This window comes from Pararge aegeria, chromosome 19 (genome assembly GCF_905163445.1).
Source record: "Pararge aegeria chromosome 19, ilParAegt1.1, whole genome shotgun sequence".
Classification (NCBI taxonomy): Eukaryota; Metazoa; Arthropoda; class Insecta; order Lepidoptera; family Nymphalidae; genus Pararge; species Pararge aegeria.
Window position 1 is genome coordinate 5,874,360 of NC_053198.1, and position 25,447 is coordinate 5,899,806.

The window sequence follows — 25,447 nt, forward strand, 5'->3', positions numbered from 1 at the left end:
TTAGGGCGTGAAAGAAGGACGAAACACACTTTCGCATTTATCCATTTTATATAATGAAATCCCTGGGGAAAGGATATAAATTAATCTTCTCCCGCTGCTTTAACAACTCTCAGAGCACTGGCGCACAAGTGCAAATAATATCCAAATAATATATGTGTAATAATAAATGGGGGGTAAACTTCTCCTATTCCATGTTCCTGTGCATCAGCAGGTGGACACGTTGATTATATCCCCTCTCAGGGTATATATTCGGGGGATATAATGTTTGTCTCCTACCTGTGCTCTAGCCCCGCTGGTTAATATACCTGTGTTGTTTTTTACTTTGTTTCGGGTTCGGTTTTTTATTCGTTGTAGGTATATGTCTGAACGAGTTTCAAAAGTAAATGACGTATAAATAATATATTCCCAGAAGGAAGCCCTAATAGCCAGTGCGGAAATGAACGTTTCCGCGCCGTTCGTAAGATCTCGTGATCCCTTTACTGACTCGTTCCTAGAATTCCGTTCGATATCATATCCCAGTACCTAGCCTTAGTACAAGATTTCCTGGCTTGCAATAGAGGAGTCGTTTTCGCATATCAAACCCTGTATCGTCAAAGTAAAATGAACCTATTGTTATTCGTTTTAGAGTCGCATAATGTACTTCTTTTTTTTCTTCCAACCGTTACGTGAAAAGTCTAAATCTAAATCAATGCCAATAAGATCCATTTTAGTCCGATGTTCTAGTATTTCGATACTCGAAAATGACTCGATTGCGAGCGAGCAAATCTTGTACTAAGGCTACATACAGGACTTAGTTAATATGATCTATTGTAGCGAGTAGTTTAAAGTATTGAATAAATGTGGTATGCACTTTATAGATGCATAGATACGCTGTAGGTGTTATCTCTTAATCTTTGTATTTACTTACTAGTTCTAATAATTGTAGCGATGCTCAGAAAATATCTATCCATCAACAAGGTATTTATTACTTTTTAACGAGCAATCCTTAAATCTGGAAAGTTACAACTATTTTAATGAAATTAAAACGTATGGAGGGGGTTCCATAAGCGATAAATCGATACTGAGGGTACAGGAATATTGAGGGTAGTCAAAGTCAAAGTCAAATATTTCTTTATTCAAATAGGCACATAGATGGCACTTTTGATGCGTTTGGTAAATTGCCGAATATCTGTTTTGTGTGGAGTATAAGTATTGAAGAAATTATAAATTTCACCATACAGATTCTCCTGCTTTTCGCGGAGTATAGCAAATTAATTCCGCAGAGTAACGCCTGCTTCTGTCCAATATCCAGACGATAATTTTTCCCTTTTGTTTTTGCTTTGATTTATCAAAAAAAATACCATCCAGGTACTAAATACTAAATATTACCTACCCTTACGAAAATCAAGCGTGTTAACTATTTTATTTGGTATTTTTTTTATACATTATCTTAGAATGCGGCCTTAATATTGTCACTTATTAAAATGTGATACAAATTAGAGGAATTCGAAACTAAAAAAAACTACATGTCATTTCACTGGTCAACCATTTTTTCCCCCATTGTGCTATTTGAAATGGGTTATAGATAAAACGAAACGTGCCTACCCGTATGGACCTCGCATTATCCACATTCCTGCCCCAATAGGTTTATTCAAATTAATTTCGTCCTTACCGGGATGCCAGCTCGTCTGCGTCGAAGTTATATTGAATTATGTGCGCTTTGAAAGTAGAATCTGTGAAGTTAAAACTCTTGTGTCATCGTTGTCAGCCTAATAATATCCCACTTCTGAACCCAAGCCTCTTTATTCGTAGGAGACAGGGTTAAAGGGTTTAAATCCTCGGGTTTAACGGATTAACAGGCTATAACGACAATAACTATGACCGATAGCTAGATGTGCTCTTTCCGAGACTTTCTAACTCGGGTCTGTAATGAGAGTTTTATTTGATGGAAAAATTAGACGCTACAAAACTCAACTCGACCGATCTTACCCAAGACCTCGTTCATACATTTTTATGGCGTTATTGTGAGGTGCAGTGATAACTAGCTCAGACAAATTAATGGGTAAATCACTTACAAGGAGTATCGAGTATCGACCGGTCGTTCGTAAAAATATGCCAAAACTCGATGATTTTGAAGTTATAAGGTTTTCAAGCCCGCGTGGTGATAGCCTAGTGTGTAAGGCATCGGCTCCCCTTTCGGGAGGACCGAGTTCGATCCCCGGCACGAACCTCTTGACTTTTCGGAATTACGTGCGTTTTTAATAAAATCAATTAAATATCACTTGCTCTAACGGTAAAAGGAAAACATCGTGAAGAAACCTGCATGCCTGAGAGTTCTCCATATTGTTCTCAAGTGCGTGTGTAGTCAATCCGCAGCATTGTGGCCAGCATGGTGGACTACATCCTAAACCTTTCTTACTCTGACAGGAGAACCGTACCTTGCTGTGGCTCGTGATGGGTTGATGATGATTCCAAAAGAAGGTCACTTCAAACTTATTATTTGGTAATGGAATTGGTACTACTCTTAATATAGGAAAGTACAAATTTCATTTGAACCTAAACGATTTCCAATTTATATGCCAGCGAATAGTTTTTTTGCTGAGGGTTGTAAAGGATAAAGGTTCCAAATTACTCTTTCAGCAATATAGAACAATCCGAAACACAGCAAGGTTTCCGAATCTGCTTGGCCCTACTTCAATTAGCAAACAGGTTTTGTTGGTGCCTTGTTTTTGTTAAGACCCGTTAATGTAATAGTAAGCACATTAACTGTTTCAGAAATTAAATTGGTGGAACAATCTTGGCTTTTACTGCGGGTAGTTTTTGTAAAGTGCTAATAAAAAGGTGCCTTCGTTTTCCTCATCATTGAAATCATTACCTACTGCGTAGGAAAAAGATTTGCTATCCTACTCTAATTTTGATACGTCATCAGGCTCAATAAAGCATTATTTACACAAAAGAATTATTATCCAAAGTATGTAATTGCAGCATACGATAGCTTGGGGTTGTAATGTGTGTATATTCATTTATTAACTACCCCTTGTGTGATTTGAGTTAAGAAAATACGGCATCGAAAAAAAAAATCTATTCTAATATTGCCATCTCGCTTCGATAAATTATGGCGTCTCTTTCACTCGCAAGAGCCAAAAAAATTGTAAAGTGTAATAAGTATTTCACGCTAAGCTAAATTTTCACGCATATTTCTGTAGTTCTGTTTTCGGAGTCCCTAAACCCCTACACTCGGGATACTCGATGCTACGCTGCTAGTTACTCCATAATATCTCGTTAGGCAAGTTATAATATTATGACATCAAATATGATTCAAGATATAATAGTGAATAAGGGATTTCGACAAACAAATCATGCTTAAATATGTATGACAAACAATGTCAGCAAAATATATAAATACCAGTAGTTATCCTCGTTAACTATTAGGTTGGTAACATATTGAATTAAAATAATTATTCACATTTAAGTACTATGTTTTTGTTCCGTAAGTAGTCTGTTGTTATGAACGACGCCACCTCCATGATATAGCAATATTACATCGAGTAGTTGGAAATCTATATTAATCTAATCTTAAATCTTTTGGTGGCAGATTGAATTCAGTAGTCGATCCTTTTCTACTATTCACTGTCGATAAGAATAGAACAATCCAATATGTCATCCGATGAATTAGGATAACATCGACTACTAAAACTGGGCTTTAGAGAACTCCTCTGTTGGTCGAATAGTTTGCCGGTTTCACAAAAATAGTTTGCCGGTGGTAGAAGAGCTTTTTGTGACAGTGCTCGTCCGGGAAATACTATCGCCATGTTTAATTTTGCCGCCAAACAACGCTGCTGTGTTCCCGTCTGAAGCGCGTGGTTGCTAATGAAGTTGACTGAAAAAGACCTTTGCCTCAGGATGATGGATGCCAGGAATGAATTTTCCATGAATTTTTGCTCGGTTAATAGGTGAATATTTTCGCTTACAACCATCTACTTCGTTCGTCTATAAGTAATTACTATAAAAGATTATGATGGACGATGTTATGCCTCGTTTATTAATAATAGCCTAATTATTTAGACGGCCGATTGGCGCAGTGGGCAGCGACCGTGCTTCTGAGTCAAAGGCCGTGGGTTCGATTCCCACAACTGGAAAATGTTTGTGTGATGAGCAGGAATGTTTTTCACTGTCTGGATGTTTATATGTATTTCATAAGTATTTATGTATATTATTCATAAAAAAAAATATTTGTCAGTCATCTCAGCACCCATAACACAATCTACGCTTACTTTGGGGCTAGATAGCGCAGTGTGTATTGTCGTAGTATATTTATTCAATAACCTCTATAAGACAGGTTGGGAAAAATAGAGTTGGTATATATGTATAATATATGTTATTTAACCATCACTTTGGTACGTTAAATTTGTAGTTGTACGGCTAAAAAAAGTAGCTCTGAATAACCAAGACTTCTGTCACATTATTGAGGTTGTATAGAGAATATTTTTAGCTCGAGGTTTCTTAAGAGCGTCTCTCATACCAGCGCGAAAATCGCGACACTCAAGAATAGCATTAAGGCGAATTGAAATTCAAGCGGCGGTGGACTTGTGAAATGGGCGATTTACCGCGACCCGAGCAATAATTCTGAGTTGATTTAAAATTATGAAGTTTTATTGTTGTATTGTTATCCAAAAAGGTTTTTTTTCAGTAACTTCATCTAGTCTATGCAGCGATAATAGCCTAGTGGTTAGAACTTAGAGCTTTAGCTTCCCTTACTGCGTAGTATTAATGTATATTATTCATAAAAAAAATCGATTGTCTGTAAATTCGGTTTACTGACGATAGTTAAACGTGACAACGTCATAAGAGGATACTGATGGAATGGTTGCATTTTTCAAAAGAAAATTTAAATTTTATTTGTTTGATAGATATTTTGTATGTATATAGAAAGTAGATACATTGAAATCACAATTGAATGGATCAAGTTACATTTATTTGTACGCATGAATACAATTATAAATGTAATTTTTTTTTACAATGTACATAGTTTCTATCATCATCGTTGCTATAAACAATTGACACCACATTCACGTTTCACTGCACTTCATACTTGACGAAAACATGTAAATGTATTATTGTATAGCAGCTGTCCACGCGGACGCATCGCTCACTCAAGTAAGAGAGAGAGACAGATGTCGAACGCTGCCGAGCGCGGAGGCCGATTCCGCGCTCTCGCTTGCACTTCAAGTCTTAAATGGAACGCCTCAGAGCGAGGTAACGCCGCATGTTGTTATGTTTTTTCGTGCGTGCAGCCGGCTAAATCGAATTATAAGACGTTGTCACGTCAAAAATATTCATTAGTCATCTTAGTACCCACAAGCTCGCTTACTTATTGACTAGATGGCGATGTGTGTATTGTAGTAATATTTATTTATTCTGCCGACACAAGTGACATTCTAATTATGACCACAATATTAAAGCAATCCATAGAAAGAAATTTAAAAGCAAATACAAATAAAACAGTTGATTTAAAGCAAATACGAACAAGTAATACCTATTAAGAAACTTTAATAAATCATAGAATATATTAGAGCTTGACATAAACTCATAAGATTGTAGATCTATAGACTATGATATATTTTCGTTAAAATAAAACGGCGGCTTGTGTAAGACCGCTTCAAATCATCCGATCCGATATCGGTAGGTATAATTTTTTTTTTTTCATAGCACGTGTTAAAAACGAAATGTCCCTCTTTAAAATTGTGAAGTAGTAGCTTTGTAGTAAAAGAGCTTTTTGTGACAGAGCTCGTCCGCGAAAGTGCGCCATACTCATTTCTGCCGCCAAAAAGCATTGCAGTGTTGTAACAGGCACATTAGGCTTAACATATACGCTCAGCGATTAAGCGTTTCGGTACGACGATGCCGCATAGAAACCGATTAGGAGTATGGGTTTAATATAACCGCTACGATCTTAGATCGCATCATCACAACCCACCAGGCAAGATTGAATTTAAGTAAATATTTTGATTAAATAAATAATTATTCCGCCTTTCATACACACTTACTTTTAAAAAGCGCTTATAGAGTACCTAAGCCTACTTGGAAAATGTGTTTTTTTTTCTCTTACCTAATATTGGATTGACAAGAGATACGGTTGTCGCATCGCATGTTGTAAAAGAAAAAGTAGTACGTATTACAGTTTCCATGTTGACAATTTCGTTGTCCCAGCCGAGATAACAAGCGGTGAGCTTAACGACCACTGCCAATTGTTTCCCCAGGATTTATGGTTCCCTGGTCCCAGATATACATAGTTTCTCTTTTTTTTTCTTTTTTTTTTTGTTTACCCTGTTTTTACAAACTTACATATGACTTATGATTATGACTTTATGACATGTTCATGTTTACTTTTTTGGCGACCAGGGATGGCGCAGGGGCAATAAATAATTTCTGGATTTTCTCTAGTCAAAAAAAAACTTAGTGAAAGTAACTACTGTTAAATCCTTAACCTAACTAATATTGTAAAGGCGAATGTGAGTTTGTATACGCTTTGATGCCTATCATCATTGATTTAATATGTTACTACTGCCATAGCTTTTCAGAACATTTAAATGAAATTTTGTTTAGACTATGAAATTCCGTACCCCTGACACGTTGTCAAAAGGCAAACGAATCCTTATACCTAGAAAAGAAGTACTGTCCACGAGGGACTGGAAAAAAAATGATATTGGAGGGTATGGCAGTTACATTAAACCGATATGTGTCTTCCGTTCCTTTTCAAGCGACGTAGTACCGGAGCACTACTGCTGCTGGCGCCTGGCAGCTCATCTTGGTCTGTAAGGTAACCAGCGAGGCAAAAGCCTGCCACTAGACCAAATATGAAAGGCGAATCTGATCATACAATCCAAAATTTTCAGCCTCCAGACATGTAAAAATTTTTTTTAATAGCCGTTTACTGCTGGCAATCTCCATTTCGCTGCAGTCTTTTTCCGCGCCCCACAAACCTGTTGTACTCAATCAATGTTTATATTTTTAACATTTGCACTCCGTCGTGTGCATGAGATCTTGGCAAATGTAATGATTTTTTCCGAGCTTATCGCGGTATTCTCAACTTTGAGGATCGTATCTTCATTGAGATAAATTCGTGCTAACGATGATATGTTCAAAAATAATGTCATATTTACAATTTCCAAAGAAATAAATAGTTGTACCTCGGTCTCCGAGCACGAACCCCAACGAGTTGAAAGACCACGTCAAGCGCATTGCAAGACCCCGCTTTGAAATCGAGTGTACACTGTGTATATATTTTAAAAATAACTTTGAGAACCTGTATAGAAAAACGCGTAAAGTAACCAAGGCACAACCTTTATACCAATAACTGATTATAATTGAAGTACCAATATATAATTGAAGTGGCTAGAATATACGAATGTGCATATACCATGAAGGGGAAATGGTTAACAAGATCATGTCTGCGGTTAACAGCTAATAGATACGAACAGTTTTCTTGACTTTCGATTCTCTAATCGACAACCCAGGACTTCGCAATTTGTAGTCGAAGATACTAAACATTCGTCATATTATGAAGCGTTCCAACCTTATGAAGTACCTACTTCACTATGTATCGGCGTTGGCTTTTCTCATGTTTTTGAGATAAATTATTATTTTTTACGAAAGATACTTATTATTGAAATACTGATCAACAAACGGCTGAGTTTGTCTATTTGAGGAATTAATTTATCAGATTTCTTGCTCAAAACAATCAAAATCTTTAACTTATGGTTAACGTGTCGTACGTTAACCATGAGTTAAAGATTTTAGCCAGTTAAAGGCTCAAGTGAAGTATAATTTGTGCAATTAATTAGATTAAGTAGTCAGCTGCGTAGACGGGTATCTAATTGCGTACCGCTAGTTTCGCAGAAATCAAAGAAAATAAAAAGGCAACGAAAGTTGAAACACCGAACCAAAATGTCTTTTATTTCCTACTTTTAGACCTCGAGAAACACGCTTTAATTGGCTCAAATTTATTGACTAAATTCGTCCATTACGTTTTATTCACGCTCTTGCCCTCTCTTTGAATATTTTATTTTCCTTTACCGGAGCGTAACGAATTCGTATAGATAAGGGCAATATTGCTTGTTTCATCTCTTTTGTTGGATGAAATCTATGTACTTTGCAACTGGTAAAAGTCCCAAGCAATTGGAACTGACGAACGTTTATCGTTTTGCCTGTCTCGGCCTGAGAAATTACCTATTCGAAAAGCGTCTAAAGCAAAATCTCATATTATTTTATTACATATAACTTCGGCATAAAGTTTTATTTTTCTTTTATTCATCTTTCTTTCTTAGCGGCACGTCTTTATCGGTAGGGTGGTAACTAGCCACGACCGAAGCCTCCCACCAGACCAGATCAAATTATAAATTTACTGCCGGGAATCGAACACGGGACCTCAAACATAAATCCACAGCGCTCACCGCTGCGCCAAGTGGTTGTCAAAAAAGATGATTCGTAACGAGTTTTGTTAATTTAAAAACGAGCGTTGTTTGCTAACCTATATTCCTTGATTTTAAACGCAAAGAATTAAAATAATAAAATAATTATATTAGGTATGTACCTAATAACGCCGATAATATAATTAAATAAGGCAATAAGGCGTAATAGTGCTGACTCTGTTTAACACAAATCTCAAACTACAAAGAAAATGTTAACAAAAAAAAAACTACTTTGTTAGCAACTACATTTTTAAGTCAGTGCCAAGTAAAATTTATTTGTTGCTTCTTAGTTGTTTGACAAAGTCGGTTCTTTTTTGTAAAAAAATATATCACTTTTCACGCTTTTTATTGGGTAGTTTAGCAATTACCTGTCTCATTATTGCCAAATATCAACTGCTCAGAACCATTTACAAGAAATTAAGGGGTGTTAATGGTTGAGGAGTTTTCTCAGCTTTTTTGTTGTGAGCATATATTGCTTAGCCATATACCATAATCGAAGTGACCCACAACGCTAATCCAATGTGGGTTGGCGAGCTAGCACTATACAAATATCCTATAACGGTCCGTGACTTATTATATACTTATGATATATGTACAACCTTGCACTGTAAACAGACCCATTTTTTTTTAATTTGGGAGTCCGTTTCTAGACAGTCAAGTAGTGTTGACAGAGCGTTTGGCGTAGCCACAGTTAGTGCATGCGATTATTTTATTCACTGGACGAAGTCTCCAATTTTTAGCACTAATGATTTTTGGTAAAGGCACGCCTGTATATGTTTGTTGGTAATGGCCCCAGAGTGGGTTCAAGTTGTACGCCCACTTATTAGGGTATGTGTAAGGCCCAGTAAGCGTCCCATAAGGTAAAATGCCCGGTAGCGGTTCTTTGTAATTGCAGGAACACAGGTTACTCGCCCCCACTAATTTGGTGACGCAGTTACTGTGACGGCCACGTGACGGCACACCTTAAAAATACAGGGAGGTGGGGAAAGCTAACGATAAAATCGTTTATAGCAGCATAGTATTGTTTAGAGCTATTTATTTTACGACTCCTGGGCGTTTTTACACAGATTAGTAAAATTCTTTAAATTTTTATGTGTTTTCAAAATCAGTGATTTCGAGAGCAATTTCGATAAAATCATCGACGTTCTTCATTCGTTTCATATAAAATTTATGATGACGTAGGAAATGCGACGACACACCTTAATAGAGTAAACGATAAAATTGTTTATAGCAGTATGGTGCTGTTTAAAGCTATTAATTTTACGACTCCTGGGCAATTTTACAAAATTGAGTATTATAAATACTGATTGTCTTTATAAATTATAATTTATTTTGAAGATCTGTTATAAAGCAATATCGACAATATCATCCACATTGTTATCAGAATATAAGCAATATAATAATAATACATAATTAGTCAAGGGTCACTTATGACAATAATATTTGTGTTTTATGATGAGTTAAATGAGTCTGGTATCGGCAGCTACTTTAATTTTTTTATCATAAGCATAAAGTCTAGTTTAATTCACTAGTGTCAAAAGAATTAAATATTTTATACAATATTGACACAGCTGATCTATTATAGTACATATTTCAATATTTATTTGCTAGGCTGAATGATCGAAGGAGATTGAAGCCGCATCCGCACCGCGACCCTCGTATTTGCTATATGTGACTTTTGCAACAAATTAATATATTCTGTTACATGTAATTATTTTACCACTTGGTAATAGGTACTTACCATTTGGGAAGGTTTCTAAATAATGAAAACGAAAACTTTCTGCATTGCATCGCGTGCCGGGCTTGTGTTGAATAAAAAATTATACATAATTCATGAAATTGTATTGCATGTTATAGCGATTAAAATAATATGGCGCCATGATTGGCGTTGCGGTCAGCATATCGTCATTTCTCAGTTTGACACGTTCATTTCTAACATGCCAAACCCAACATGTTGTTCTGACATCTCATGTCGATATTCTCGTCTCGATGTTCCCGATACAACGTTGCAGCTGTATTAGAAAAGTTACCATCAAGATAGGCTATATGTCATGTAAAATACAGCGTATGAAGATATTCGAGGCCCAACAAAATATGTTAACCTAAGCATTTTCATATTGTAATGCTTCTTCTACTAATCGGTAAAGTTAAAAATTCCAAACTATTTTCATAAAAACTGACGCAAAGTCTGAACAATACAAGAGATCAACATTTTTTGAAGTAAAACTTCTTTAGGCGCGACTAGGGAGTAACTAATATTTTTCAGTTACTGTTTACAGTAATGTTATAAAGTGTGTATTTAATTAAATTTTTATATTAATTGACTATAAATCAATATTTGCTAGATACTTTATTACATTGATCACGATTTTTACAAATGCGCTAATAATTATGATTTAATTAATAAATCGTTTACAAAAAAAAAACACAATTAAATTCGATTTACAACCAATGTTCATGAATTGAGTTAGTGAGCATTTTCGATACACTTCTTGCCCCCTGATGTCGTCGAACCCTGGGGCTCTTTTCATGGCGATCTCTCGCGCTCGCCCTAAGTTATCGGCAAGTGTCCATCCGAAAATTGGAATTGATACACTTCGGTCTTGTGTGAGACTCTAGATCATACCGAGATACCTCACGGTGTCTTTTATCGGTCATTTTCAACCGATTCTCAATTTTGCCTTTTTGTGTAAATTAACCGTTCTGCTTTTTTAGTTGTCGGCGGCAATTATATTTTACTGTTGCTCCTTCTGAATGAATACAAAGAAAAGCTCGAAGAAAACAGTGTGCATAATATGAAATGAAATAATGCATCGGATTATAATAGAACTGCTTCTTACTACAGGCAAGAAGTTATTTAGGTACCTTGTTTTTAGACACGTTTTTATTTATTAACTTTGCGTTCATTGTATAATACTGTTATTTTTATTTTATGTCTTCTAAGGAAAATGAAAAACATTACATTTTGTGACAATAGAAAAATAAATCGGTGCTTATGTCCCGCTTATGAGTTTTGTATGTTGCTATTGTGTATTATATTGAAAAAGGTATTTCCCACTTGTTAGTTAGTATGTTACAAACACGTCCTCAACAAAGCCCTTCATGTATTATATCATGACGCCTGTCAAACATATAACATTGTCCTTCCATCGTAACTCATCGTGTCCTTCCACTCAGAAATTGGTTGCGTTAATATCATATTCATACTAAAAATAATATTATGGACAACAATTGAATTATTTATGGCGATAGGTACACCGTTAGGCAATATTTGATCTTGGCAGCGACACCCACAGTGTAAACTTAATAATGCATCTAACCTCAAAACACAAAATCGAATATAATACAACCCAGAATTTTGTAAAATCAATCAACAAATTGATATTTCCTAGCAAATTGTTTGTTTTAACAGTGTTTCTCACACACTCATTTCACACAAAGTAATGAAATACATACAGAAGAAACTAAGGCTACACAGAGGTGTGCGAAGGCGGTCTTATCGCCAAAGCGATTTCTTCCTGACATCGACCGTTAGCTTAGGAAAATAAAAGGAACGTGTTTGTGCAACAAATTAATTTGCCCCTAACAATAGATATACCTAAATTGATCTGTTGATATGCTTGAATACGTTACTATTATCATATCATGAGTTTTCCGTTACGTGTACTTAAGTGATAAATAAAAACCATTTTGGTGATAAGACAATGGAACAATGTATTTAAAGCATTTTTTTAACAACAGCAACCGAACGGCACTCTTCATTCTCTTTGAAGTGACAGTAATGTCTGTATTGCTGTAATGTACATAAAACACATACTGATAAAACACTCGATTTTTATCGAGTAGTTCAACTCGTACGTTGATTTATATAAACTTTATCAGCGATATTGATAAATTACAAAGGTCTTTCCCAGAAAGCGCCGCCGCACTCGATCCTCAGCCTTCCTTATGTCCCTTCGTGTGTCTCTTTATAACGTCGGTCCAAAGAAACAAAGAACTACAAGAGAACCAATCCCACTGACATAACCCAAACCATCATCATCATTTTCATTATTCTTCCTTATCCCCCCCACCGCATGTCTGTTTATGTAGTCGGTTCAAAAAAACAGATCCACAGGAGAACCAATCCAACTTACATTACCCAAACCATTATCATCATCTTCATCATCCTTCCTTATCCCCCCTCGCATGTCTCTTTATGTAGTCGGTCCAAAGAAACAAAGATCCACAGGAGAACCAATGCCACTTACATAACCCAAACCAATATCATCATCTTCATTATCCTTCCTTATTTCCCCCCTCATATCTTCATTTCGTCGGTTCAAAGAAACAAAGATCCACAGAAGAACCAGTGTCACTTACATAACCCAAACCATTATCATCATCTTTATTATCCTTTCTTATCTCCCCCCGCATGTCTCTTTATGTCGTCGGTCCAAAGAAACAAAGATCCACAGAAGAACCAGTGCCACTTACATTACCCAAATCAAACCATTACAATCATCATCATCATCATATCATCCCATTACCGGCACACTGACACGAGATGAGAATAAGTATAATGAGATGAATGAGAAGGGGTTAAGTTCGGGCTGGTATAAAAATCATCACCAAGTTGAAATGGCAAGTCTTGCTTGTCATAGGTTTTGATGGCCGTTGCATCAGGAAAGTGCTAAGTGGAGTGTAGTGTGTAGTGTGCGACGTCCAACAGCACGTTGGACTTTATTTAATATTTCACTCTCAATTCCCATTCAAGAAAATCATCAAAAAGCTGCCTAGAAAGTTTGCTTCAAAAATTAAGAATCGTTTGATCTTTTGCAATATTTTGTTGCTTAAAGCGGAAATATCCACAAATATTTCGCATGATACTTAAAAATGGTGTAATTTAATATAATTTTAAGATGTGATGAGCTGCTTATTATAATTATGCTGTATATTTTAATAGGTGCCTTTAAGTAAATGTTATCTTAGGTTTTAATATTTGTGTCTTATGTGTGTATGGTTCTATATATGGTTCAGTAGAGAATTTCTTAAATAAAAAAATGTGTGTGCGTGTAACGTTTACGCGCGATTGAAGTAAAACTTTTATTATTATTTATTGATGTAAGAGTAAAATTTTCCTGGGATGAATGTTTAATTTCATTTAATATTCACTTTATAAATACTTTAATTTGTTAAATATAATAATTGAGAGTAAAAAATTGAAGTTTAGATTAGCACATGTCAATATAACCTTGTTATTGAATATTATTTTATTACAAAAGTAATAAAAAGACAAGTATATTCAGAGATTATGAAAAAAAATTACGACCAATCCAAATTATTATTTTTAAATAGCGGAAACTACACAGCCGTCTGACATAAGCGTTACTTCCGTCAGAAGCTAAAGCGCCTAAAGAAGTTTTACTTCAATAAATAAATAATAATCGATTCCGTCAACTCTCAAACAGTAAAACTGCTCATTTTACAGCTAAGAGTATTCGTTCCCGGAAGCACGCAATACATTACCTGGTTAAAACGATCTTTTTTTTTTTACGAAAGAAACGGCTGCTATATATTTATTTTTAAAAATGTTCCCAAACCGGTACCCAAAACTTTACCTGTTTCAAAAGCTTCCATTGGAGTAAGGAATCCTTTACAAAATTCTTTCGCAAAGACGGAACTAGATGTCAGCCACATTTAATTAATCAATTTGATTAATTAAATGTGGTAAGCCATCGGGAAAAGATACGGGTCATTTACTGTTGCAGCATAAATATCTTTTAAGAATAAATATAGGTTACCCTTGATAATGACATTTAAGAAAACATAAGATTAGTTTTTAAATTCTCAATATAAAATCCATCTGCGAATGAGATCATCCTCGTAATCCAATGAATTTTTGTATATCGCTATGCAACAAGTCTAAAAGAGAATAACAGAACAATTGCATATACTCATAGTTCGGTGCGTTAATGAAATGCGATGGTGGAATTTCGTGTTTTCCATAAGAATTAATGATCATTTAGTTAAGCTTAGTATAAATATAATTTTAAATATAGAATATAGTTTAACCCGAAAAATGATTGTCGACGAAGCAGGGTGTAACGGAAAAAGTCGTATGAGTTTACGTTTTGCACCTTTTTAATTAAACTTTTTGAACTTTCCAATTAAATAAATAAAATAGAATAAATCTCCCTGTGTAGGGAACAAAGGCTAAGATTTGAGGATTGCTCGAGGGGCCGATAAACATATTACTTTAAAGCCAGAAAATCAATGGTAGCTCTTCTGGATCACATGTGTACGTTTTTACCGTTTTTCATGGCCTTCATGCCCTTTTAAATATGCTACCAGATCTAAAGTATCTTTAAATAATAATAAAAAATACACAAAACAATAAGAAATGTGTTGTTTTGAAACAGCTGGTTAACCTTTTCAAAAATCTTCGCTAAAGTACGCTTACGTACTTTCATATTACTTATGTACTTTAAATTCTGTCTCACACTAATCGTTCACAGAAGTGGGAACCATAGAAGGTTTAATAAACACCAGTCTTATGGTTAATATATCTACGTAGAAATTGTGTGTATACAATGTTAACATGGCAAAATGCTCACGTGTTCCAATTTGTAAAGGAGGTCACTGACACAAACTGTTCATAATGTGTTATTTTCTGTTGACTCACTTTCCAAATGCGAACGAAAATTTAAAGGGAATCATACCTGACTGAAGCACATTGAAGCGCCAATGTTGCCCTTAAATTTGGTTCCATGCCAACTAAGCGGTTAGTAACATTACACAAAAACAAACTAGTGGATAAATTATTCAGTTGTTTTTCCCTCTTATCTTTTTTAATCGAGATAATGGACCACTTAGTATAAACTAGATGTCTAGATGTAAAGGAATGTGAGAAATCTGAATACTATGCAATAAATATTGACTTGAGGAGAACTGTAATGACAGAGAAAATGTTTTTGCCAATAGAGCGTCAACCTTATTCTTTCTTTTTAAATTTCATTATGTAGGTATTTGGTTAACAACGAGCCTTTACATGAAAAAAAAACGATTCAATTTAATGTTATAATGTATAATGCCGCAATGTTTAGCTACTTATAGGTAAACGACAATGCTGTGTGAAGGACAAACAAACCCATTTTCCCATTTGTTATACATGTGCTGTATAAATCTGAATGTTTGAAACCTAACAGTGAAACTACTAACATTTACTAAGCCTATTTTCTTTACTTTCTGAATCAGCGGGACTTCTACTATGTATTTATTCTTTCTCGAAATCAGGATCGTTTGATTTTATGCCATAGGTTATTGCTATTTCTGGTAGCTTAATATAACTCTAGAAAGCCTCCGATAAAGATGCCATTGCACTTTGAATGAAGTAAACCGATGACCACTTAACCTAATTTGATTGCTTTTATATTGTTCTCAGAAGTTCTAGTATAATCGTAGTCACGCGAGTTTGATCCTAGTGCTACTGTGATATCTGATAACAAATTCGTTGAATTCGTTTTGTGATGAGAACAGTTTAAGAGTAAAGAATACTGGGATTTTTCTATTAATGTTCATGATGAATCTAATCCAAAATCTTCAGATGACAGAATTAATTCTTTAATATCCTAATTTGCAAGAAAAAATACGAAAAGGATAGCACTACTTTATTCAATCTGCTATCTGAAGACATTGGCTTAGATTAATTATATTAATTTGAAGCGTAACAAATTAACAAACGGAAGTTGTTCTTTATGTAATTATTCACTTTAATAAAAATCGTTCTGCAATTGCTCTTCCACTATTACGAATCAGCGCTGACGACTATTAAGATGTTGGACGATTTTGTTAATACCACCTACCCAAAAATTATTTTATTAATATCAAAGTTTTCCTCTTTTCACAAAAAATTGATAACTTAAGTAATTATATTTACCTCTATTCTACCAACGGTTAGGTAGAATAGCGGTTATATCTTGGGTTGAGATGAAACTGCTTTAAGTCACCGAAAAGACAAGAACTTTCCCATTCCAAAACTTAATCAACAGCTCCCAAGTAATTAAGACTTTGTTTGGTCTTTTAAGTGAATACTTTGAGAAATTTATTTTTTAATCCTGGAACAGAAACCGACTCTGAATAAACGCACTTTAGAAAAATACTTGTTCCATTACGTTAATTGTACGGGTCATTAACGCTACTTTTTCGTAGAATGTAAATTCAAGTGAATCCAAAAATATGAAACGTATACTAGATATTATTACATTTTCTGCTCATCTTCTCCTATATATTTAACCTGACTGACTGATTATCAACGTACAGCCTAAACCCCCATCGTTAGAAACTTGGAATTTTGAAAGCCGGTTTCGGTTATGATGAAACATTAACAAACGCGGACGAAGTGTAAGTCTTATTCTATTTGATAAAGCACACCGTAAGTTACGCTTATGTTCAAATATAATAATTATTTATTAGTCAGAACGACGTTTCGTAATAAATAAGTACTTAATGATGTTGATGAAAATGTATGTCATGTTGAACTCACACTAGAAGCTCTTATTAGTGAGCTTTTTTGCGTCCGTAGTCAAACCTGTAGTTTTTTCCTCACTGTCGCAAACGTAACGTGAAAATAATTTTATTATGGGTATCACGACAATATCAACAATGAAGAAAAATCAAGTTTAATGTGACAAATCGCGGTGACATTGATGAATAAAATAAATTGGAAAACAAGAAGTTAAATTTTTACCTAAATAATAGTGATTGCTTAAGCTCAAATCATGATAACAACATTTTATAGGAATCTTCTTATTAACTAAGAAATGATTGAATACAGTTTTACAGTGTTCGATCATTTTTGCTTGCATTTCAGTTTGATCATTTCCTTTTGACTGATCTTATCTGTAAGTCTTTATTTGCTCGGAAGTATTCCATTATTGAAAAAGTTTTACTGATCGTCTATGACAAAAGTATGGTTTAGGAATCTTCAGGAATGTACGTACATATGTTTTGCAATGTTCAAATATATTTTTTTTAGGCTTGACTAGAGACGGAACTCTTTAAGGGTTAAGAGCAAAAACTCTCAATAAGTGCAATGTAAAGAGTATAGTTTTCTACCATTACAAAAAGCAATGTAAAATTTATTATGTATTTGCATTGTGAGGTGATTATTTTTACCTTTTTTGTAGCCTTCTGTTAAGCTTTATTGATAAAGGTTTTTTCTTCTGCAGTGTTCTCAAAAGGACAATGCGAGACTGGGCAGTACCGCTTCCTCGCCAAGACCGGCGGCTACGTCTGGGTTCAAACTCAGGCTACTGTCATCACAGACAAACAGCAAAAGCCGATCAGCGTGATATGCGTCAACTACATCATCAGGTAGGATTAGATGTAGAGCAAAATATTTATAATCTCGTGTGTATTTCAGGTTCATTACATCATCATTATTTTCAGCCTCACCTAATGATTTAAAATTTATCGTTATCATGTAACGATTTAAAGATTCAGGAGAACGGTAAGTAATGTTTTTACTTTTAATACTCTGATATACATATTATGGTTAAATAATATTATTGTGGTCTACCGTTTGCATTTCTCGTATATTGTAAATTCTCCACATATTTTTAATACGATTCGTATCTTTGTGTCTTTACATGGTGTTTTTCTTGATTAAAGTCTTTTATCTTAATAAGGTTTCGGCATTCACTTAAACTTCGTTAGGAGCTCTTTAATCAACTTTATTATATAACTGCTTATTTGGGTAGCGAAATGAAAATTATGACTTGAAAAAGAGATTGAGTCATAAAATTTGTAGACCCAATGTCTCACATTCTTTAATTAACAAAAGTAATTATCACGAAACACGATTGTCGCATTTTCCCTATGGAGTTTTTAAATATAATACCTACTTCCTGAGTACCTACTAACAATGCCAACTTAACACCTTATATGTTGGTAATAATGATACTGGCTGTAAACTGTATGTTACCTTTTATGAGGATCTAAGATGCCGTAAACAACAATGTCGACGCAAGCCCTGCAGAAAATAATAATCGCATCATGTCGCAAATAGTCGTATAATTCTAAAAATCAGAGTACATTAATCAATACCCGCCTCTTGACAAATTTACAAATGATTATGTATAAAACTCGACGCAAAATGAGAGCTATAATTTCGAATGCGTGTTACCGACACTACCGAATATAGATAGTTAATGCTATAGCAGAGTAACTATGTTAAACAATGCTCATACGAAGTATTTGATAACTGCCAAAGTAATAGTGTAAGTGGACGATACAAAAGCATGTTACTAACTAACTTGTGTTGTAACCTTGTTAGGAATCAAAATTACACAATAAACAATATTTTTTATGAAAGCGTCATTTCGTGATTAAATTGTTCGCTGTGAAACACAAGGTCGTATTATAAATTCCTTACATAATATATATATATATATGCAATATATATATATATATATATATATATATATGTATATATTATGCAAGGAATTTTCCGTCATGAAATTCAGAAGCTAGAAGTTTAAAGAAAAAAAAATGTTTTAATCCGTGCCTCGGCCTGGGCCCTGGTATTCCTACAGGCTACTGACATGTCCATGTCGGTTTAAAATTATATCCCGTTCCAACTCGTGATCTTGTAAAAGTCTCAGACCCCTGGGGCAATAAAGCGAGGTAGAGTAATCCTTTTGATCTCACACTGCGGATCCTTATGTAACAATTTGCCCTACGGGTGGTCATTGAAGTGATTCGAGACCGCCACTAAGACCTTTCTGCCTACTTTTATTATTTTCATTTTCTGCGACAACCTCTGACTGGGCCCAATGGTTTTTTGCGAAGGAAGGAAGTTTGTATTATTTAGCCCTATAAAAGTGACATTTCGTTGCACGCTTTTCATTGTAACGTGTATAGTTTACTTTATTCTTCTTAAAATTGCGGCACAGGTTACGTGTCTGACGTATCCTATTGAGTTATAAAAATAATACCAATTACAGAAAATCTTTATTCCTTATATCTTTATATATATATACACGTATATTTTTAAATGCAATATATTCGGCTCAACCAATGCACCGATATCGGCGAAATTCGACACCGAGATAGCTTTCATTTTGGACGATAAAGCACCTGGAAACCGTTACTGTGGGTTGTATAATCCGTTAGTTAGTTTCGTATGAAATATTAGCTAAAGCGATTTTGGCGAAATTTTGTATGTAGCATTTAGAGAACAGATATACTCTAGCCCGGGAAAATTTCATTTCTTTAAAGAATTTATTTATTATTTCGATATTTCTAGGGAAGCAGCAGCCCCGGCTATGTTGCACTAAGAACAACATAGTCGGGGCTCCAGAAGTCTCGATCACAGTTCCGGTAATTTCCATTAATCAGATCGTCATCAAATTAAAAGAATGTATGTGTGTGTTAATATAGATTTAGTTATAGCAATTCCAAATCCAATTAACATTTGACGGAATAATAGCAAATAGACAAAATACATCGCCGTCAATTCAAGTAAATTCACCTACACCCGAAATCTAAAAAATATTTTACAGTACAATCAGTTGAACATCTAAATATTTTCTTCACGTTCAAGGCCGTAATGAACCCCTACAATCTCGTTAAGGATTGAATATTAAACAGCGACTTTCACTCTTTAGCCTAAATATCGTTAACTTTAAGTCAGCAGAATTACTTTTTTTGTTAACCTTGTTTTCTGATGTCCAACAGCATTGGGATAAATATATAGAATTCGTCGTCAATATCCTATAACAGTCCACTGCTGCTATAATCACCACGCTGGGCAGACGGTTTGGTGATCGCTGTAGATGGTAGTGTTAGCACACAGGACGCTGCTGCACGTTCTCCGTTATTTTCCCTTAGTCGTCTCGTACGACACGGGTGTATTTGCGGGTAGGGGCGGAGAGGGCAGGTGACAACTGTATTCTAATCGGTCAATAGAAACATAAACAAGAATAATAAATATTGTTAAGGTACAAAGACAGCCTTATCACGAGTTAAAACTTTAACGTTAATTTTAAACGCAACCTGGGCCTTATTGCTGGTACCTTCCGGGCTTTTATGAACCTGATAGACACCAAATATTCAATTCAAGACTCACCGTCAATTTCTGGAATGCTGATGATTTCAGCGAACTTTATCTTTTATGAGTTTATATCTAATAACTTGAAAAATGTACGGACTTTCACACAAACTTTCTGCCCTATTTAATTAAGTTCTTTTTTTCAATTCAGAGTTCATTGTATAACACCACTAGTGGTGCAAAGCTCAGCCGTTTGGGCTGTAGGTATGCTGTGTGTCAGTTAGTGAGAACAAAGCCTTCTATAGTTATACAAGATTAGTCGAGTCAAGGAATGAAAAAGTGATGATATTTGAGTTCATTAACGCTGTACGATTACGTATCTGCTACCTGATCAAAGCCCTATCGTTTTCAGAAAAAAAACTTTACGACAACTCTCTTTAAAGTAGACATTTCATTGGATTCTACGACGTCATTGATTCCATTGTTACGCATTTGGTTTCTCCCTGGTGTCAAAAGCATAAAAATATTAATGTTACAACCTAACCTTTATTGTTATTATATATGTTATATATGCTTTAGCATTCTGAAGTCAAGCCTACGCGAGTTTGAGACTTTTAAGGTGAAGCTCGATTGAAAGGAATACTCACTAAAAGTGTTTTTTTTTTTGTGAACACAATAGTGACATAAATATTAATAACGCTTTTCCACAGACGGTAGTCCCAAGACACATATTTTTTTATATAGGTATGTTCATATGTGTGTAAAGCAAAATAGGCGGGTTCAATAAGGTGCTCTTTTTGCAAACCTCATTTTACATAATTCGACCGCAAATAAAAATTTCAACTGTTGCACAGTTAAAAGGCTTCTTATTTAGTATGCATGCAACCGCACAGCCTCAGAATACCTATCCCGAGCTTGCGGATGAATTTTTCATTTTTGTTAGCCATTGTGCAAAAGTGGAAAGAACAGAAAAATCGGATAGAAACAGAAGTATTTTATAAAATGGTGATAACTACATTCGTCAAGTTAAAACTTAAGCTACAGCCACCTAATGGTATAGTGAATGCGCATGTTAGTTATAAATCAAATCAAATGTTTTGTGTTTTAACAATAAAATTGGTTGAATAAGTAGGTGTGCGCCGTGCCAAAATAAAATTCTGCGAAAGTTTTTGCGTCCAAGTCATAAACCTAATTAATATAAAACACCTTTAAAACGTTATTTACAACGATATTCAATTTTATGTTAATTCATATATTTACAGAGGAGCGTGAAACGTAGGTTTCAAATCTAATAAAAGTAAAAATAGATGTTCATGTATTTGTTTAGGTGCGTTGGAATTAAGGAGGATTCATAATATTTAGGTACTTGAACTTGTTTGTTACATAAACATCAAATTATTAATAAATATTATTAGGCTAATCTTCTTTTTCAAGTCCTTTAACACATGGTGGTGCATTGGGCCGAGACTACTTTTTTCCAGCCATATCTATCTCGAGCTGCAACTTAAGCGTGATCCAGGATTCATTGGAAGACTTTCTTTATAATTCCAGGGACCGCTTCTCTATTCCCTTTGACCTGCCACGCTTTCGTTTGCCTCCAACCCTGGTTGCCATTGAAATGATTCTTAGACACCGGATGTTTGGAGTGGTCTATATCCAGTTCCTTACCCTATCTTTGACCAAATACGGCGTAGAAAATGGTTCTACGCCGTATTTGGTCAAAGATAGGGTTTTCTTTATTAAGCTAATAGGTTTGTTTATTATTGTTTGTTTGTGCGGTCGAACGTGTTGATCTTAAGTGAAGTTCTTTTTTTTTACTTTAGATAACCCGCATAGTGAAGAAGGTTACGGGCTTTATAACATCACGCTACTAGCCACAGTTAACGCGGTGGAAACCGCAAAATTATAAACAAAATTATCACAATAATTATAATGAGTCAAATAATTAACTCACTAGCCATATGTAATCTACCAAGATAACATGTAGCTGCTCCAGAGTATACTCGAAACACACACTAAAGCGCGAGGGTAAAAGTGAACAGCAAAAACGACTTTGTTTCTCTTTGTTTATGTTTACCATTTTTAGCATGCCATCCAGCTACCCTATGAGTGTTATATTACGTATATGCGTTGCCTTCTTTAACCTAATTATACGTCAACGGGCACAGAAATCGTCTCTCATTATAGAGAGAGTGATTTAGAACTTTTGAACCACCATGCGGTTCCAATGCTATGTACCTACTAGTTAAATGTTTTGTTCGAAAGTAGTTCGCTTTACGAAAAAGTCTGATTAGATTTATTTGCTGTATATTTTAATGTAGTATTAACATTACGCGGCTAAGCAGCGAGCGCTATAATAAATTTATAACGTAATAAAATGTTGATGTTTGGAAAAGTTTTCGTGTGGTGAATTCTTATCATCAATCTTTTACTCATTTCGCTTGAGATTTTCAATGTTATTATTTGTGCGTTTTTCATACATATATTTTCAACTCACTCTAATATAGTACTTCGAGCTTTTTGTGTCCCAGCTAGTCCAGGGAAGTATGTCTATCAATTACTACTATGAAAAAAAAATCTTTTTTTTTCATTAAACTGAGCAAATTTTACCGTCCTTACTTAGAAAACATGTCTTTTATACAATGTTCCAACCTACTAAACTATTACAAACAATCATCATCATCATACCAACCCATTACCAGTTCACTAAAGGGCACGGGTCTCCTCCAACAATGAGAAGGGGTTAGGCCATAGTCCACCTGGCTGGCCCAGTGCGGATTGGTGAAACATGCTGTAAGGAACATAAATAAATATAAAAGTTGGCTTGCAACATGGAGAATTTACTTACGTTACTTATTATCGTGGAAAATCATCCTGGGGACGAATTTTCGGTAGTGGTTCCCGCAGACAAAGACAGGCAGCCCTTTACGGAAACAAAGACAAAAGATCATAGGTAACTCGTGTTACGTAAAAACAAGGAAGAAATCCCTCGTAAAATAGTACATTATATACGAGCCCGGAAATGTGGACAGTTGCCATTTCCGCTATTTTTCAGGCTGTGGCATGCTTCGTATCCTTTAACCGTGTGGGGCCCAGCTGTGAGAGTGACACCTTGAGATGCTGGGGGTTCCAAAATTAAAAACGAAGATGGAATTGTTTTAGGCCGTAGGTTGAGGCCCGAGGCCAGCGCTTGACGACAATCATGCCCGTTAGAACGCAATGATGAGGTCTAGGTTGGAGCACGCTTGCCTAGAAAAAGCCTATTCACTCTTGCCTTGAAGGTACAAAAGTTATCAGGAAACACAGTTGCCGGGAGAGCGTTCCAAATCTAAGCGGTACGCATCAGAACCGTGGATGAAAAAAGTTTCGTGCGTGTTGATGAAATATCGACCACATAGTATTTAAATAATAAGTGGCATATAGTATGTATCTATTTTATCAACCATAATAGTATTATAATATTATAGCAATAATTTGGTAATAGTTTTCAACATTCTGAATTCGAATACTATATGTCAAGTACTTAATGCTTTACTGACGTAACAAAAAGACAATTGCCAACAACAAATTGACACAATAACGTACCATGTGCCAGCACTTCCTTCTTGTTTGTTTATTTGAAGTTACACGTGAAGTAAAGACAAACACGCACCTACACATATATATACTAAAGCATTAATTAACCCGCTATGCTTGAAATCAGAGGATTCTGTCATTGTATGGGCCATTACCCTTAAAATAAAAACATAACGCGCCAAGAAGTCCATATTTATTTCTTAGTAGATGGTCCGGGAACTTCGTACCTCCTAAAATTGATTTCATTTGTTTACAGCACGCAAAGATTTTTTATTTATATTTTGTTCAAAATATTTCTTAAATAAGGGTACGTGTTTAATAATACTAGCTTACCGCCTAACACGTTAGCCCGCTAATGTTTTAGCCTGCATGATCACTGACGTGATGAGATTGCAGAAAGGGGCTTACTTGTTTTGAAAATTTAATTAAATCTTTGATAAAATTATTGCTGGCGAAATTAAGAGAAGTGTTTCGGTATGTACATGCATATATCGTCATAGTAGGTATTGTCTTCACGAAACTCATTTTGTGTTTTGATTTCCTTATGATGGTGTTATACGATGTGTCACCGTAATTGTATTTCGTTTCCTGTTTGTCAGTGTTCTTTTCAAGAGTTTGGTGCACCAGATTCACTACTATTTTTGTGCTGTGAAATTCCCCACCACATATTTATATCCTTATTTGCGGTTTTAAAAATAACGTGTTTTCTATATATTTGTGACGTTGTTTAAATGAAATCGTATAATGATTGGGTGCCTCGTAGCGCCCATTTAGTTTTATTACTATAGAGCAACATTTGAAATTTTTTAAATACCCTATCCTCCATCCTCATTTTTTGTTTATTGTTTATTGTTATTAGGTACACAAAACAGGTAATAACTAAAAGTAGATCTAAATATAAGTAATAACAAGTTTTGTTCTAAGCTACAACCCAAAGTATGTGTACACAACTTGGAATTAAATTAAACAGAAAGTAAAGATAAAATTAAAGTTGAAACAAAAAAGAAACACTTAAATAATAATATATATATTATTTCCCTAAAGATTATGTGGAATAGTGCTTAATAATTTGATTTTTAAAAATATTTATCCTTTTGTTAAAAATGTCAATATTATGATTACTTGATACTAAATCATTATAAAGGCGGCACATGCGAACGATGGGATTGTAAAAGGAAGTATTGTTCTTGTAGACACTTCGGGAAAATGGTTTAAAATATTTTAATCTGGGATTAACGCGAGTATTTATAGTAAATTTCTTATTACATTGAGTTCTAATATTATACCTAAATACTTATTTATGCATGAACAGGCCAAAATCACGCCGCACTTTACATACGAAATCATACCAACAACGGAACCCGACAGCATTATTATTACTTCGAATTCG

The 25,447-nt window shown here is 34.9% G+C and overlaps 1 protein-coding gene across 3 annotated transcripts in view; it reads left to right on the forward strand.

Moving 5' to 3' along the window:
* Positions 1-25,447, forward strand: part of LOC120631873 (hypoxia-inducible factor 1-alpha-like) — a 127,635-nt gene that overhangs the window by 71,988 nt on the left and 30,200 nt on the right. For all 3 annotated transcript variants that reach the window (XM_039901536.1, XM_039901534.1, XM_039901535.1), the window contains exon 7: positions 17,660-17,804. In XM_039901536.1, the coding sequence (XP_039757470.1) occupies positions 17,660-17,804 (145 nt within the window). The remainder of the gene's footprint in view (positions 1-17,659; positions 17,805-25,447) is intronic.